This window comes from Danio rerio, chromosome 5 (genome assembly GCF_049306965.1).
Source record: "Danio rerio strain Tuebingen ecotype United States chromosome 5, GRCz12tu, whole genome shotgun sequence".
NCBI classification, from domain to species: domain Eukaryota; kingdom Metazoa; phylum Chordata; class Actinopteri; order Cypriniformes; family Danionidae; genus Danio; species Danio rerio.
Genome location: NC_133180.1, coordinates 37,161,715 through 37,179,492, shown reverse-complemented (window position 1 = coordinate 37,179,492; position 17,778 = coordinate 37,161,715). Strand labels below are relative to the sequence as shown.

The window sequence follows — 17,778 nt, the reverse complement described above, 5'->3', positions numbered from 1 at the left end:
TAACAATACTAGTATATTTAATAATTATAAAATATTCCAGTTATTATTAATAAACAAAAATACAAATTCACAGTAATTATAATAATAATAATATTTTATATTAATAATATTTTAGAATAATCTATATTTCTTTTTCTTGTTATTAGTCAATTATTAAAAATAAAACTTCATAGTAACAATACTAATATACTTAATAATAATAGAATATTAGTTATTATTAATAAACAAACATACATATTCATAGTAATAATACTAATATATTTAATAATAATATATTCTTCTTTTACTCTTCTTCTTTTAATATATTCCCTCTTATTATTAGTCAATTAATAAAAATAAAAGTTCATAGTAACAAGAATAATATATTTATTAATGAAATATTCGTTGTTAACAATAAACAAAATACAAATTCACAGTAATAATAGTAATAATAATAATAATTAAACTGCTACTACTAATAATCATAATAATAACAAAAATTATATATTTAATAATTTTATTTTTCTTATTATTAATTGGTTAGTAAAAAATACAACTCCATAGTAACAATAATATTATATATTATATAATAAATAATAACAATAATAATAATAAATAATCAAATATTCCAGTTATCACTACAAGCATTAATTACTATTATTATTTTTTATTATTATTGCTGTTAATATTGAAGAGGAATTCTCATAACAATGGAACAACATATTAGCAATTATTTATAAGTTATAAAACTTCCTTCTTATAGAGTTTCTTCCTTATTATTGCAAGCATTATTGTTGTTGTTGTTTTTTCATGTCTCTTTCTGTATGTTTGGTTATGTCCTGATATTGGTCTTATCCATCCCTTTCAATGTATAACTTGTGAAACTTTTAATTTGTACAGTATTATTTATTACCATTAAATAGCCGTAGACACAAAAAAACTCAAAATAAATGACAAAAATTACCTAAAATCAGGCAGTAAATAACTCTTTTGGATACATTGGTGCATAATTCATTGCAAAACAAGGAAATAAGGAAACAGTACCCAAAAATTGTATTAATATTGTTTTTATATACTCAAGAGATCCTCTGTGGTGGCAGAAGAATGAGCAGAAATCTGCAAACAAACACACACACAGCACACCCACACTATACGTCAGTCAATAAGAGATACTAACTGGGGCAACACTATATTTATTGTGACAAGACTGAATATTTCATTCTTTGTCTCTCTCTCCCTCGCTCACACACACACACACACACACACACACACAAACACACACTTAGAGACAGATGGTAAATCCCCAGCCCCTTCACATTTTTAATGTGTGTTTACACCTTGTGTTAAATCTAAATCACGTTAATCTCCCAGCGTGGTCATTGGGGATTTGCGCGCTTGTGTTTTATGGTATATTCTTTATTTAAAAATACCTGCTTTGTTCTCTCGACACGAGCCTGACTAAAAATGAAATGTCTAATTCCATCCATGCAGCAATTTCTTCTTCTTTTTTTTTTGAACACAGAGGCAGGAAACTATTAAGACCAAAATGTTCTGACCAGTTAAAATCCAGCAGTGATGTAGTGACAACAGAATGTGGCCACAAAAATGCTTCATAGCAAATCCATCCCATTGCGAACAGTACACAGGGTGGGATTACCCTGCCAGTCTGGAATGTGTGTTGTGTTTTAGCCTGGAGTGAGTGAGTTGTGTGTGTGTGTAGAGCAGCACCGTGTGATGTTATTCGTTGGTTGGCACGGTGACAGGTTGGCATGGTGCTACCGTAAGGAGACTGGCACTTTGCCTGCTGCCATACATCTCAATCTGCATGACATCATAGCAGCTCCTAGCAACCACACACATCACCCCTCCCCCATACACGCCCACAAAGGGCCATTCACAAGCATAGTGCCCTGGCCTTTCTCCCTCACTGGAGGCTCTTTCTGAGCTCCGATCCATACTGACGCTAGAAAGTTATAGAAAGCCAATATGGTCAAACGGGATGATAACTAGACTAAAAGAACAGGCGCTGGTCTTGTTGAAGTGATGGTCATGTTGAAATGGAAAAGAAAATCTGTATTTTCATGGCTAAAATTACATAAAAATAATAATAATAACAGAAAGGGAAATAAATTATCTGGAAGCAAATTACAGATTTGTATGAACGCTGTCATTTAAGTGATTTATACAGTGTGTTTGCTCCGTATAATTAGTGCCACATTGTTTCTATACTTTTCCTCATTATTTTTCCTTCAGCTTAGTCCCTTATTTATCAGGGGTCGCCAAAGCGGAATTAACCACCAACTATTCCAGCATATGTTTTACACAGCGAATGCCCTTCTAGCTGCAACCCAGAACTGGGAAACACCCACACATTCACTCATACACCAACACAAATTTTTGTTTACCCAATTCACCTATAGCGCAGGTCTTTGAACTGTGGGGGAAGCCGGAGCACCCGAAGGAAACCCACGCAAACACGAAGAGAACATGCAAACTCCACATAAAAATGCCAACTGGCTCAGCCATTACTCGAACCAGCGACCTTCTTGCTTCGGACGCCGCCCTCTCTATACTGCCACCCTAGGCGGCCGCCTAGGTCGCCTCTATGTACGCGCCGGCCCTGTGTCTATGTCTATACAGCTATAGATGAATATTAAGAGACCACTTTTAAATTTCCAGATTCTTAAGGTTTACAATTGTTCAATTTCTTCATTAAAGTTACGCTTTTAATTCTGCTACAAGGCCACAAGGTCTTATGTTGGTCACACATGACATACAGGTTAGAGTTCACCAAGAAAAGTAAACAATTTCCTCTCACAAGTTTGCATTTGGGCTCTCTCACATTGCGTTGGGTATATGGAAGTCGATGCATGAACGTTGTATGAACACCTTAAATGCTGACTTAACTTTATTAACTATTCCTTAAATTTATTTTGAAGACCGATTCATAAAAAAAACTGTTCGTGAGAGTCATTTATTTATAAACACCTCACTTCGATTAGGGTTGATTCGATTATGATTTCTATCGCTGATTGCCAATAGAAATCATAATGCTGAGCCGGTATCGTGATCCTCTGCCCCGCCCCCATCGCAGCAGCAACCCGCTTGTGAAAAACACACTCTTAGGCCTCGTTTACACTAGTATGTCTTAGTTTCAAAACAACATTTTTGGTGGCATTTATTGGCGTTTAAGCTCTAGACTGTCAGCAGGTGCTTTGAGCAGAAAACTCCAGAGAGCAGAGCACGTTGGAAAGTTTACAGTTTATCAAGGATGTACCACTGGATCGTGTCTCACTATAGTTGTTCAACGTGATATTTAATTAATCTTGTTTGAATCTAATGACTTTTCGGTCTTTTGAATCTATCATGTAACATGTCACAGCGTCAGTACACTACTTCAATCTTTCGCTTGGTTGGGCACCTTTTTTAACCAACCAAGTTTGTCGATGCCATTACTATGACACAGATCACTGCCTATTCATGCCAGAGTCCAGCAGAAAAAATGATTGACAGGTCGTCAATCATTACCTTGCATTTATTTATCTTATCTTTATTTACTTATGATTGGGTTATGAGTAAAACAAAGACCATGCGAGTCAGGTAATTGAAACGGTAGGCTACAAATAATTATTTTGTTATGAATTACTTAATCATAAATAATTAATTCCCCGCCACCTACAATGACGATGACATCGTCCATCACGATGTTTCACATTAGACATTGTGTGATGCTAAATCGGTCCAAACACCCAACCCTTGTTTCAATGTCATTTTGACTGTTGAAAATAGCAGCCTTTTTAAATGTAACATTTGTGTTTGTTTTTAAATAATTTTTGCCTATTTTATACGTGCTCTGGAGACATAATTTAACTAATTTGATTAACTTTAGTTTCATGTAATTGCAAAGAAAGAAAAGAAAGCTTAGCTGAACAAGTAAATGAAAATGACTACGTTTCCGACACCACCATATTCACAATTCCTCCTGAGATTCATGTCATTTCGGGTATTTCTTTTTTAATTTGTCGACATTAACTGTAGTTTGGCACTTTCACTTTCATTCAGGAACATTTCATGCACTGCCGCTAGACACAAACCAGATGTTGGATGCGAGTATGAACTGCTGGAAAGAGTTGTTTTAATGGAATTTGATACAGCATGCCATATGAGGGGAAAAAAAAACTTGGTATTTCACGATGCAGGTGTCTGTGGTCCTTCACTGACTCGGTAGGTGCTGAGAATAGTGTCAAACAGCCGTGTGTGTGTGGTATATCCTGTCGCAAAATTCAGTGAAAATCCTACATGACGATAATAGTTTGATTGCGGTGTTTACATGTTTGTACTGCACTTCAATAATGAAACTAAAATCGGCATACTGCACATGTCTTGATTTCATTTCTGTTTAGTTTGATTATGATTTTAGTCGGATTAAATGAATCAAAAATCACTTTTTACATAATAGACTCTTATTCAGAGTATGTCTTAATCATATTAAAATCAAATAATTGGTGTCTATGTAAACACTCAATTATTCATAGTTCACTCTGTTTTTAGTGGAAACACCACTAACAATATTACTACAGAATGCCTTGATTTAAATGAATAAGAAAGCATGTAACATTTCCTAATTAAAACAATTAGTTGATTAGTTCGGAACTATAGTAACATTTGACACTTTAGGAAGAACTTTCCTCATTTTAGTGTGTCAAATCCAGTGAGGAATCACCGCACCCTGTGCAATAGCTGGAAAGTGTGTTTTAGTGAATAAGCATTTTTCCTTATCTTACCTGGTCTATAGTTGCTCATTAGTGCTTACACATACACACATGCACTCTCAGCACTTCTCACTTTCACCTCTTAATGAGCACAAACTAATGGAAGCTAATAATGTGTATGCACGTACGTGCGCGAGCTTGTGCGGGTGTAATTGGGGGTTAAATTGAATGAAGGTGGATCACCCGCTGTGACAATATCGGTTTATTTAACTACATAATGGGAGCGTGTGTTGGTGCATTTTGTATATATGTGTGTGTGTCCCAGCCAGAGCGCACTCACTTTCTCACGCTTATCTCTCTCTCAAACACATAGCAGAGATGCTACATGGCTCTAAATACACCATGGCATATTTTAGGCCTGTCTATGGCTCCCATCACTCAAACTCACTGGGATCATTCTGAAGGAAATGTTGAGGCTTTTGGGCCTACGCAAGAGAAGGAGAAAATTCATACACATGGCTTTTCTTACTGCATTGCTGTGTGTGTGTGTGTGTGTGTGTGTGTGTTTGTGCATTCCCATGGGATCAGATTACTATCATAGGGACAAGTAATAGGAGAATACACTGGAGCTTTTTTTCATCTTGTCCATATTCTGAGACACACACACAAACGTTAGTTTGTTTTTGGATGTTTCTAAGGTAATATTAGGTTGCAATGTGTGATTTAAGGGCAGAATGAGCATTTCTTTTGCCAAAGGACTGTGTGCGAGTGTGTATACGTGTGTTTGCTTGTCTGATTTATAGAGGTAAATTAGGGTTTCCTTTTCCTGCTTTGGTTTGCAGCAAGAAGTCCAATCAAAAGTGGTATAAATCTAAACCTAATTCGCCCTGACAATCACAAAACCCCTCTGTTTTTTCCCCTCTCTCTTCAGCAACGTCTAATGGAACACAGGAAGGCTTGGAAAACAGAGAAGGTGGGGTTTGTAGTACGAGATCCATGAAGATCATCATGAAAGTGGGCCAAGGTGAGTCACACACACACACACACACACCTTCTTTATCTTCAGCATGTCCAAAGGTACAGTCATTTAAGCCTCATTTGGTGCACGATTAAGTCAACTGACTCACTAACCACCAATTAGATTACAGTTAAACATTATCCAAGTTAGCATTACCTCATAACTTCACATTCACACACAGAGCGTACATAGTTTAAGTCATAAAAGCCATCTCATGAGCAGGACCCTGACACCCGAATGTAAACAAATGCATATGCTGTACTGAAACTGATTTCCTTGAATGTTCTCGTTCCTAATTGGTTATGTATGTGATCGTATGTTTTAGATCCAAATGCACCAGATCCAGATTTACCAGACCTCCCAGACCGGCCGTATGACAATGAGATCAAGGACCCCACAACCAGCCCTTCTCGCAAGACTGAACGAGGCAGAGAGAATGAAGTGGACGGGAATGGATCCAAAATGCCCGGCAAAGGTGAGGAAACACAAATCACCTGTGTTTACGCCAGCTGGTTTGGGATCATGATGGTGTTTTCCTATTACTGACATGGGATGTTCAGAGGACAAACTGATCTGAGATCTGCCACAGTAAATGTCACTGGGAAACCCAACAGATGAACTGCAGCAATGCAGAGCTACTGCCTCCCTCAGGCAGCCGCGTGTGTGTTAGAGAGAGAGAGAGACAGGAGTTAATGTAGCATGTCTTTATCACGTCCTAGCAGCCATTAACCTACGGGAGGTCTAAACTTCATTAGGAGAGAAAGAAAGAGAGAAACATGGAGACAGAATCATTAAGAAAGAACAGAGGACTCAAACTGTATCTCTGCAGTGATCACAGCGCTTAAGATTCCTGAGGTCAGATTCATCCTCTCAGAGGACGCATTACACTCAAGACATGAACCGCTATTACATCTTCTCAAAATCGGCTAGCTGGTGGGTTATGTGAATGACCAGCTGACTGATGTGTGTAATTATGCTTGGTTCGGGATCACCTGGTATCATTCAGACATACTTGCATAAGATGTTGGTATGAAATGGAAATTCATTCCTTTTATTATAGCATAAAACCAAATCAAAGTGTAATGACCATGTTTTTTGTTAAGAGGTTAATGATTTATTTGTAGTAAAACCATGGTTAAATTTCATAAGGCTTCTCGTATTGTACAATCCCTTAATTCAAGTTTTCACACTTAGCTAAAGCTTGATACTGATTGCTAGTGTTGGGGGTAACGCATTATAAATATTGCTCATTATGCAATAATACTTCTTTTACAAAGTACTGAGTAATTTAACGCATTAATTTAAAAAATAAGTAATATTATTTGAGTTACTTGAAAAAATGTAACGCAAGTTACTTTTTACTTTGCTTAATTGGCTTTTACAAAATATATTGCGGAATAAAAATGACCTTAGTCAGGCTGAATCAGAGCAAACTGTGACAGACAGTCGTCTCGCACTCATCATCATCATCCGGTCTCTTTTTTCACAGCAAATCAGTCAGTGTACTGTTCTAGTAACTGAATAACTCAGGATAGAGGTTTATTTCGAGTCAGAGGGGGTGTCTTGTATGTTAGTACTTACTAAAGATGCAAATAATTTCACGGCGACTCCCCTCAATTTAATGAACTGGTTCGACCTGTTCACTTAGCAGATCTGGTTAAAACAAACGATTTATTTGCGAATCACCCGTCAGCACTACAGTCAGTTAGAAATAATGGCAGGCTGGATACTTACATTTTTGCGATAGATTCCTGTTATTTTGAACTCGGCGAAGAAAAGAAATGGATTGTTGTTAAGTTTAGATTATGCGTAAGTAAAACTCTTTAAGTAAACTGTAAGAAACATGACATCAAAGAAAACAAACAAAACTGGATGCGAAACACTACACCCCGCAGCCCACTTGCAGCTAAACAACAAATGATTGACATCAGTTCATGTTCTCCAGGTAAAACTATTAATTCAACTAAACTTAAAATATGGTTATTGCTTTTATTGTTGAAGAGATGCTGCCAAGCGTCTAGTGTTACTGTATAAGCAACTTAATCGCGTCTTAAATTTTGTTCAAGAGTTGTCCAAAGTGTCTGACTCCAAAAAAGCATAAATATATTTATTTTCCTTCTAATATTAACAACAGCGTGCTTGATCCACAAGATTGGTTTGGGCTGGGGCGCGTCCGGCCAAGCTCCTCTGCGACAAACGCAGGAAGGTGATGTGACGCTCTCCACATGTAGCAAAACCATAGAGAGAAACAGACATCAAAATGGGAAAATGTAAGTTTGCGTATTCTTGGTTGGAGAAAGACAAATTTAAACATTGGCTGAAGCCTGTCGCTGAAAACAACCACAATTTATTCTTTCACTTCTTTGTTTTTTTCCAAGCTTGTCTGAGTGGTTGTGCTCCATTGATTTATGTAACTACAACTGTTTATTAACAACTGTTTATTAAGTTAAAGGTTTGACACTGATTAGAACTTGAAGTGGTGATGATGTCTTCAAATATTCTGAGAAGGTCTTTAAAAAGTATTAAAGAGGTATTGAAGTTACCTTTAGCATCTACCCTATAATAAACTGTTTCATGTTAGTACTCTTAGGCTTTATTGCATTCTTTATCTTAATGGACAGTGAATTTACTTAACTAATAACACAAAACATTCAAAAGTAGCAAACACATTGCATTACATGCTTTCATTAATCTGAATATACAGCATGTAGAGCTCTGGCCTCTGAAAGTTCTAATAATATAATTTTATCCTACATTTTTTAAAGAGGTTAATAATAAGTTATTGTAGGCTATATAGTTTGTTGTTAATTGCAGAGATTCTCTATAAAAAGGTGAAGAAAACACCAAGTTCTGAAAGAGATCAGACCTTAGCCAGAAAAGGAAAAGTAAAGCAAATGTAATAGTAACTCAAAAGTGATATATTGCATTACTTTCCATACAAAGTAACCAACACAATTAGTTGACTCAATACTGTAGTGCACTACTTTCTAAAGTTACTTTCCCCAACACTGCTGATTGCAGGTTTGGCATTCTGTCCCGGGAGAGAGCCCTGAGCTTGGAGATCTTTGAGCCCAGGGCTCCCTCCTGGTTATTTAGTATAGCAGGGGGTCCAAGATCAGGTAGGTCTCGAGAGCTCCCCTAGTATAGGAGGGATAAAAAGGGTGGACGGGGGGGACTTTTCAAAATCGAAGATAGGAGAAGTAAGGAAAATGGCTATTTATGTAGCCTTGAATTCGTCTGATTGGTTTATCGTTAATTGTTGATGCGAGACCAGCCATGGTCAATCATGACACGTGATCCCCCTGAAATGAGTTTATAAAACTTCACTTAAAATCTATTTCCACAAAGAAAATATTTAGCAGAACAAGTTTTTAATACATTCATAATAATTGAGTGTTGTTCTGAACTATAATTTGAAAGGCTTATTTCAATCAGGGTGTGTGTTGTTTAGCTTCATACTGTTGTTAAATACACTTGACAACATGGATTTTATTGTCAGGCAGAAAACTGTGTATTCGTAATGCAGGAGTCATCGGTAGCCATTTCAGCTGGCAGCGCAACAATACACACAGCAACAGTTTTATTTACTTTAATGGTAGCTCAGTGCCAATGCTAACAAACACTAAGGCTTTTTTTTCTACAACCATTGCAGATTATCTTTACCTCAGACAACCGAGGCTAACACTAAACACTGTTAACGAGAGCACTAACGTCGTTCTTAATGATAATTCACACTGAAAGAGAAAAACGAGTGTGTGCCACCTTATAATGCCTACCCTTTTTCTTTCAGACACAAGAAACCAGAACAACAGTCCCGGTTCTGTGGAAGGAATATTCGGCTCTAAACCAGCTCTCTTCGCTGCCATCGGAGCGGGCTGTGTGATCTTCCTCCTAATCATAATCATCCTCATCGTCTTGCTCCTCAAGCTTCGCAAGAGAACCCGGAAGCACTCGCAACCCAGGGGCGGGACTGCCCTGTCACTCAGCACTCTGGCCACGCCCAAAGGAGCCGCCCAGGCCGGCTCAGAGCCAAGTGACATCATCATCCCCCTGCGGACAACAGAGAATAACTACTGTCCCCACTATGAAAAAGTTAGCGGAGACTATGGACACCCCGTCTACATAGTGCAGGAAATGCCGCCGCAGAGCCCTGCCAATATCTACTACAAAGTCTGAGCGAATGAGAGCCAAGCAAGCGCAATAAGAACTCGTTTTTTGTAAGGTCTCCTGAATCTTTTTTCATTGCCTAACCCCGTCTGCGAGAGGATGGAGAGGGACAAGTGGAAAGGAGGATCGCAAAAGACTCCGTGGATGATTCCTCTCGGATTTCCCTTCCCTCCGTCCGCTTTCCGAACACTACACTGTGTGTATGTGTGTGTGCCGGTCGCTCTCGATGCGTGTGAAACGGCAGAAAACCTTCCCCAAAATTGCGTGGCACTCAGGCACGGACTTCACCGCTGAAGATCAGCCGACAACCAATCACAGAGGGATGCTAGAGTGACATCACAAAGCAGGAAGCTCTCAATTGTGTGTTTTTTTGTACTTTTTCGCTTCGTTTTCTTTCATTTCTCAATCCATCACAGTGTTTTGTTTTTATCAGTATCGCTCTGAATCTTGCAGCTTTCACAGTGTCTCGCTCAAAGAAATAATGTCTTAAACACTGTTACGAATGCCGCTCTCATCTTCACACACTCAATATATGTCCTCTCATCTCATTTCCCTGCGTCTCTCCAGACACTCATTCATTTTACATGCTGTAGAGGCAATTGAACAAACACACTCGCACTCACACACTTCGGTGTTCACGGGTCAGTAACAGACAGCCTCTCGGTGGAAAAGCGAGTGAGTGAAAGACGGAATATAATATGTAAACACCAGTGCCAGACCTTCCAGAACTCCCAGTCTGTGTTTTGTTCACTCGACTATGGTTTCAGTTCAAATTCTCTCTCCTCTCAGCCCAACACAAGTAGATACTTGCTATTTGTTGTCAGTGGTGTGTGAAGTGCTGAATAATGTTTGTATTTTGACATTATTATTATCATCATTCTTTTTCATATTCTGTCTCCCAAAGGTTTGTAGGTTAAAATCATCTTTAGGGATTTGCCTCTACACCATGAGCCTGTGACCTCTTTTCAGTCACAAAACGCATATCTTTGCATACTTTAGTCCACTAACATGTCTTTTTTGTGTAATTCACGTTGCTCTGTTTGGACGTAGACATGGAGTCGTAACAGTATGAACGTGTGTATGTAGAGTCCCACTGAGAAGCCAAAAATTCATCATCATACAGTACAGAACGCGTGACATTTTGCCTTCACCTCTGCTTCTTCTCAGATGTGCACATTAATCATCTGTGTTTGCATACAAACACAGATAAGGAAAAAATCATGCACAAATCAGAGAATCAAAACATGTTCTCCATATCATCCTGGAATATCTAGTGCTAGGTCTATTTTTATATGGACTGCACACGAAATGATAAACAGTCAGGAGTGGCGCCAGGTGTGTTTACGCCTATGCTAATTTCAAATTAGCAGCATTTGCATCTGGCCTCCAGCGCAGCCAATCAGAGGAAGCCTTCTCTGTCGCTTTCTCGCGAAATAGAATTTTAAAATAAGATTTCATTTAGGTTTATTGTTATTGTTTTCTGTTGTCGTTTCCTCTTAATTTAGTTTCTAAGGCCCGAGATTGTGTAAATAATGTATGTTGGGAAAAAATGTTGAATATAAAATTCCATTTTATTAGAGACCCTGTTAATGAAAATATAATTAGGATTTTTGAAAATGCGAAAGCTTTTGTAAATAGTCTTTTTTGGAAAAAGACGTTTTGTAATTAAAATGTTTCCTGTTTCATGTTTTTTTTTTTTTTGTTCATTCGAATTTTGTTTCGGTTGGTTTTTGATGAAGGAGACTTAGAAGCCCCTGTAGAATGGGTTTTTAAAGGTCAGCCTAAAGCAGCAAAAAGACATGTAAGTCCCAACACACACACACACACACACAAAAACACTGACACACACTTTATCCTCCCTATTACACAAGGGGATGGTGGTATTTTTGTTTTGTTTCATTTTTTTTACAAATGCTGTGATGGAACCAGGTCAGAAATTCCATGACATGGTTCATGGAGGAGGAAAAGAGGAGAGAGAGAGAGTTATTACCCAAGAAATGCCTAAACACACACACACACACACACACACCAGTAAATCTTGTAGCACACAATACACACACGAACACCATTAGATACAGGGCAAGCACCAGCAAACTAGATGAACAAAACTAAACCAGCAACAGCTTGTGCAACAAAACTGAATATTTATATGTGTGTCTGAGCCATTTATGGCAGATCAGGTCTTTATGAATGACATTAGAAGAGCACTTTGAAATTCTTGACTTTGTTTTAAACCGTAAAAATGCAGGGGTGCACAGATTGCACCAGTCAGCTCTTTAAAGTGGATCAGTGGGGGTATAAGACTGCAGTAAATTGGTTTTGCAGCACAAATACCTAATGTAAGCATCCCTACAAATTTAATTTAAAGCAAAATGGCAATATGTGCACTGTATATAACTGAAGTGATTCGTAAATATTAAGATATTTTAGTGGAAAAATGGTATTTTTGGCAGTGCATAAAAAAAGGTGTACCCCATTACCGGTGTCTGTCTCTGTATGTTGTTTAACAGCAAACGCTGTGAATAGTTTGTGTGGTGTTTTGGATCAGCGCTGCCGTTGCCGTGCTCATTCAGTAACTGACTGTTTTTTTGCTGCAGGCTTTTTGCAGCTTAGCTTACACATTTGGTTCGCGGCACTCTTAACAGCTGTAAGGCATACACTTCCTTCGACGTTTGTCTGAGTGAAAATAAACACTCAGCCTCCTTGTTTATCGGATTGGTCTCGAGGCTTTGCTTCCGCTCTAATGCTGCAGTCAGACACCTGTGATGATGCGTGGATCTTTCTGACATCTGGTAATAACATCTGTCCGAGTCAGGAGAACTTACTTAAAAACCCAAGCGTTCATGCAAACGCATACACTCTCGGGCACACACTCCCCCTCAGGCAAAGAGACAGATTGGTGGTGACTTTTGACCCTGTAAGGATTATCACAATATTATGAGAGAGACAAATCTAATGAGAAAACCTTTTCCCTGGCCTAGATCCATCCCCATCACACACAGTTCATCCACTCTTTCACAAAATTTACTTGTTTTATAGAGCGGGTCAGTGCAGTGTTGAGGCCTTAGGCCAACCGCGACTCCCACAACAAAAAAAAAGAAAGCTTGTGCTGCACAATGTTTCCTCCTGCTGTTGCTGATTTTTTTATTATTATTATTATTCAGTGAACTACATTATTATTGTTATAATTTTCTTTTACTAAGATTTTGTTGCAGATTCAGTATTATTGATTTCAGTTTTGATGTATGTGTTGGCAGTGCTCACGCCTGTGGCAATGGCGTTTTTTTTGTTTTGTTTTTGTTTTGGTAGATTTCACAGTGTCCTCAGAGTTCCCCGATATATGACACTAAAGCCAAGTCTCACCTCTCAGAAAGCGTTTTAAAAGGATAAATAAAGTTTTTTCCTATGGAAGCCGCCTGTCTCTTGTGTTTTTGACCGCATGTCTGTGTGAGAGACAAGATGAATGGATGAATTTGGTGTGTTTGCAGAAGTGTGTTTCTGTCTGATTTGTCAGTTTTTCGACGCTGAATACACACAAACTGCGCCGCTATTTCAAACACTTGGAGCTGTCTAAGCGAGTGACGCTCTCTGTGTCACAAATATTTCATAATGCCTCTGGGTATCTGTCCCTGGCCACTCAAGACTCGCACACAAACACTCTTGTTTGACTTCAGCGCATTAAACTTTCATCGAGTCTATAGTCAGCCGGTATCTAGAGTGCAGAAAGCATTCTGTCTCATGTCGAACGGCATTTGTGGAAGATGCCTGTCTTCTGTTGTCTGCTGTCTTGATCTGGGGTAGCATTACTGTATGCTATATAAACATTTGAAACACTTGTGTAAGTTATCAGACAATATTTGGTTTTGTTCAATTGGCGATTTTTTAAAGGAATTTTAAAATTATGCTATAATGTTTGGCCACATTTGAACTTTTTAACAAAATGCACAGATCAAGCATTTGAGTCAAGTTATCCAGTTAAACTAATATAATATAACTTTAGTAAAAGCATTATATACTTACTTTTTTCCTAAAAAATGCTAAAATACTAGATTTTTGTGCACGAGTATTAAAAATAAAAAAATCTTAAGTAATGCTTATTTACAGGAACACATTTTATTTCATTACACACAAAAAATCCTTACACTTATAACTACTAAATATATGATGTACCATAGGGCCAGACAGAATCTGACAAACATTTTTGCTATTTCTGCACAGAATTTTGTGAAAAAAAAAATGTTAAGAAATCAATCGGCAGATTTATGCAGAATGATTTTGGGAGTATCATAAAAAAATTCTCATGAAATAAATAAATAATTAATTTTTAACTTTTATTTAATGTTTACAATGCAAATCCAATTAGATCCACTTATTTGGCAAACAAAGGAAGTCTTTCATATAATATATCTACTAAAAGGCTGAAAGTTTTACTTTAAAAACTTTATTTTTAATAAATTATATGAACATTTTAATATTACTATTATTATTACTAATATTATTATTATTATTACAGTAATATTAGTAACATTATTTAAAAACTGAATTAATATAATTTTACACACTTTTACACAAGTAAATACATAAACTCAATGATGGGCTAAAAATCTGTGGAAATCTGCGAATTTCTGCACGTGCAGATTCTGTGGGCCTACATCCAGCCTACTATATCAAAATATAATGTGTATAAACATACTCTACATTGTCTAACAAAAGTCACATATGGCAAAATGAGTTAGGATTTTAAGAAAAGCACTAATGTTAAATCTAGTATGAGCTATGACTAATTTGTTATTTGTGTTTTTTTAAATAAATGCAAACCCATTTAGGCTGTAGGTCCACAGTCAAGTATTTTACAAGCATTTCATACAACTGGATGTTTAACCGCAGACTCTGTTCATAATTAACTGACATTTGTGACCTAAATATAAAAATAAATCCTAAGGTTCAGTATCAGTAACTTACTTTTCAGGAACTCAAGCTCTTTTTTTAAGTCAGACCCTTGAGATATATTAATTGTTAACTTTAAACTCTCTCTGACTGGGTGATTTGAATCAGTAAATTGTTAACTGAAACTCAACCACTTAAATCAGCCAGACTGTGTCTCTAGAACAGACGCAATGAGATCAGTCCAAACTATGAATTAATTATAAAGTGCAGTTTGCCAACTGATATTGCAGATTGACTGAAAAGAATCAGTCGGATTGCAAATCTACGTCTTGGAGAATGTAATTTCCTCAGTTCTAAGTAACAGAGCATTTTAATAACTTGCAATGAAAAAAAATCCACAATAATTACCCTAACCTGCCCAGTTAACCCAATTAACCTAGTTAAGCCTTTAAATGTCACTTTAAGCTGTATAGAAGTGTCTTGAAAAATATCTAGTCAAATATTATTTACTGTCATCATGGCAAAGATAAAATAAATCATTAACTAGAAATAAGGTAATAAAACTATTATGTTTAGAAATTTCTTGAAAAAAAAGTATTTTTTCTGTTAAACTAATTGGGGGAAAAAGTAAACAAGAGCTAATAATTTTGGGGGTTTAATAAACTTTTAATGTTTATATGACTGTATATAAACAAAAAAATTACTGAAGTACAATGAGAAAGTCAAAATATTTTATACTCAGAAACGAAATATGTGGAAATATGTGAAATTAGAGCAAAATAATTGGCAACATTTGCACAATGAAATGTCCAGTGAGTGTTGATAAAAGTGTGATCAATTATATGATGGTGATCCACATCACAGTACTTCAGAAATTAAATGAGTGATGCTAAAAGGTAATGCTTTACTGCACTTGAAAATAGCCAACACTGAACTCTGTCTTAACCCAAATCAATAAGGTTAACAGATGTAAACATGTCGTAAAAAGACATTTGCTGAGGCAAGAATGACATTTTAGCTTGCACCCACAAGATTGTATATCTTGTAACGACAACGGTTTTTATTCGTGTAATTTAAATAGCTGCGAAAATAGGCTTTGATTTTAATGGTAAAAGACTGTCAAAATGCTACAGGAAACATGTGCTACCTGGACAACAGTAAGTTTCCTTTTTTTATATGATATTCAACAGTAAACTGGCTTTCCCAGATTTCCCTGCATGACACTTCACTTTCATGCTCTTTTTCCTTTAATTTCAAAACAAAAACAATAACCTCAGATCACAACCTGTAAATTATACAGTATCACAGTATCATCCTCACAACATAAACCACAGCTCAAAAAGAAGAACAAAAATGTAAACAGTCAAATAAATAAATGAAATTATTATTAAATAGAATGAAAAAAATACACAAATTAACCAGAGTTTACGGTGATCTACCAAAGTTTTGCAAGAAGGTATGTCAGATCTTGGGGCCTGCATACTTAATGAAAGGGGTCCAGGTATGATAAGTATAAATTGTTCCCTTTGATCAGTGGGCAATATATTCCAATGTCAAAAGATCAAATATTACTTTAAGCCAGGGATCACTAAACTTGTTCCTGAAGGTCCGGTGTCCTGCAGATTTTAGCTCCAACCCTAATCAAACACACCTGAACAAGCTAATTAAATACCAGGTATACTTGAAACACCCAGGCAGGTGTGTTGAAGCAAATTGGAGCTAAACCCTGCAGGGCACCGGACCTCCAGGAACGAGATTGGTGACCCCTGCTTTAAGCCATTCTGACACTGTCAGTGGTTTATCAAATATCCATTTAAGAAATATACTCTTACTGCCATTATAAGTACGATAATTAAACACATTTTTCCTGAATTCTTTAATTTATTATAAACAACACCTGACAAGAAACTTAAGGGGATTGATGTCACATACTGAATAATAAATATTTGACTTAGTTTGTGTCCAAAATCACCTATACTACTCAAGTAGGTGTACATTTGAATATGAATTTACTACAACATTACAAAAAGTGTGTTCTATAGTATAAATGCGAGTAGTATTAATGGAATTTGGACATACTACATCCACCATTTGTCATTATCATGTGACCTACCCATGTCAATTGTGTCGCTTCAATCCCATTCATGAATTCACTCGCGTGGCATCAAAGGTACAGTGTAGCGTTCATTGGATTCACAGTTATTTGGGCGGAAGTAGGTCCAAGTACGTCTTCCATACCATTTTATTGAATCCTATGAATTCAGACATGCTACTCGTAGAACTCGCATACTGCTTTCAATACTGATTTCGGATGCAGTCTTAGTCTCCAACCCAATAGGCTCTATTCTGCAAATTCCAAGTTAATGCATAAAGTCACCATCTTCTACTCTTCATGTTAGACATTAATACTAGAGAATAATTCAAATTAAACTTGTGTCTACGTGACAGAGTAAAATGCAAATGTGTGAACTGTAGCTCTTTAGTTCTATTACAGTTTGATACATTGTCAGCATTCTGCCAAATGTGTGTCCAAGTGTCTGCATCAATTGAACATCCCACATCTTTCTGCCAAATAGCTAGCGTTGCTTCATTATTAACATTTGCTCCTTGCAACATAGCTTCAGAACAAACGCCCTAGTATATCGATGGGGACTCTATACATCTCAGAGAGTGCTGTCTTTCGAATGAGACATTAAACTGAGGTCCTGACTCTCTGTGGTTGTTAAAAAAAATCCCAGGATGTCCTTTGAAAAAAAAAAAAACAGGGGTTTAACACTCTGTCCATCATAGCCTCCATCATGCTATTATTATTATTATTACAACTATCCCCAGTAATGTGTAGATGTTGGAACATTGGTGTACGAAATATAGTATTTACTGTAAAGTTTTAAATTTAATTAATAGTTAACATTTTGGAAAAACAGCTGCTGTTTTATTATTTTACTGTGTAATGCTGTACCAGGCAAGCTACAGAACAAGTTCACCACACCAGAAAATCTATACATATGATATTAA

The 17,778-nt window shown here is 36.8% G+C and overlaps 1 protein-coding gene across 1 annotated transcript in view; it reads left to right on the top strand.

The window, feature by feature from the left end:
• The window catches only part of efnb1 (ephrin-B1), a 58,049-nt gene extending 48,164 nt beyond the window's left edge, over positions 1–9,885 (top strand). The window contains 3 exon segments of the mRNA NM_131805.1: positions 5,623–5,715; positions 6,035–6,184; positions 9,500–9,885. Of these exon segments, the coding sequence (NP_571880.1) occupies positions 5,623–5,715; positions 6,035–6,184; positions 9,500–9,885 (629 nt within the window).
• The last annotated feature ends 7,893 nt before the right edge of the window (positions 9,886–17,778 follow it).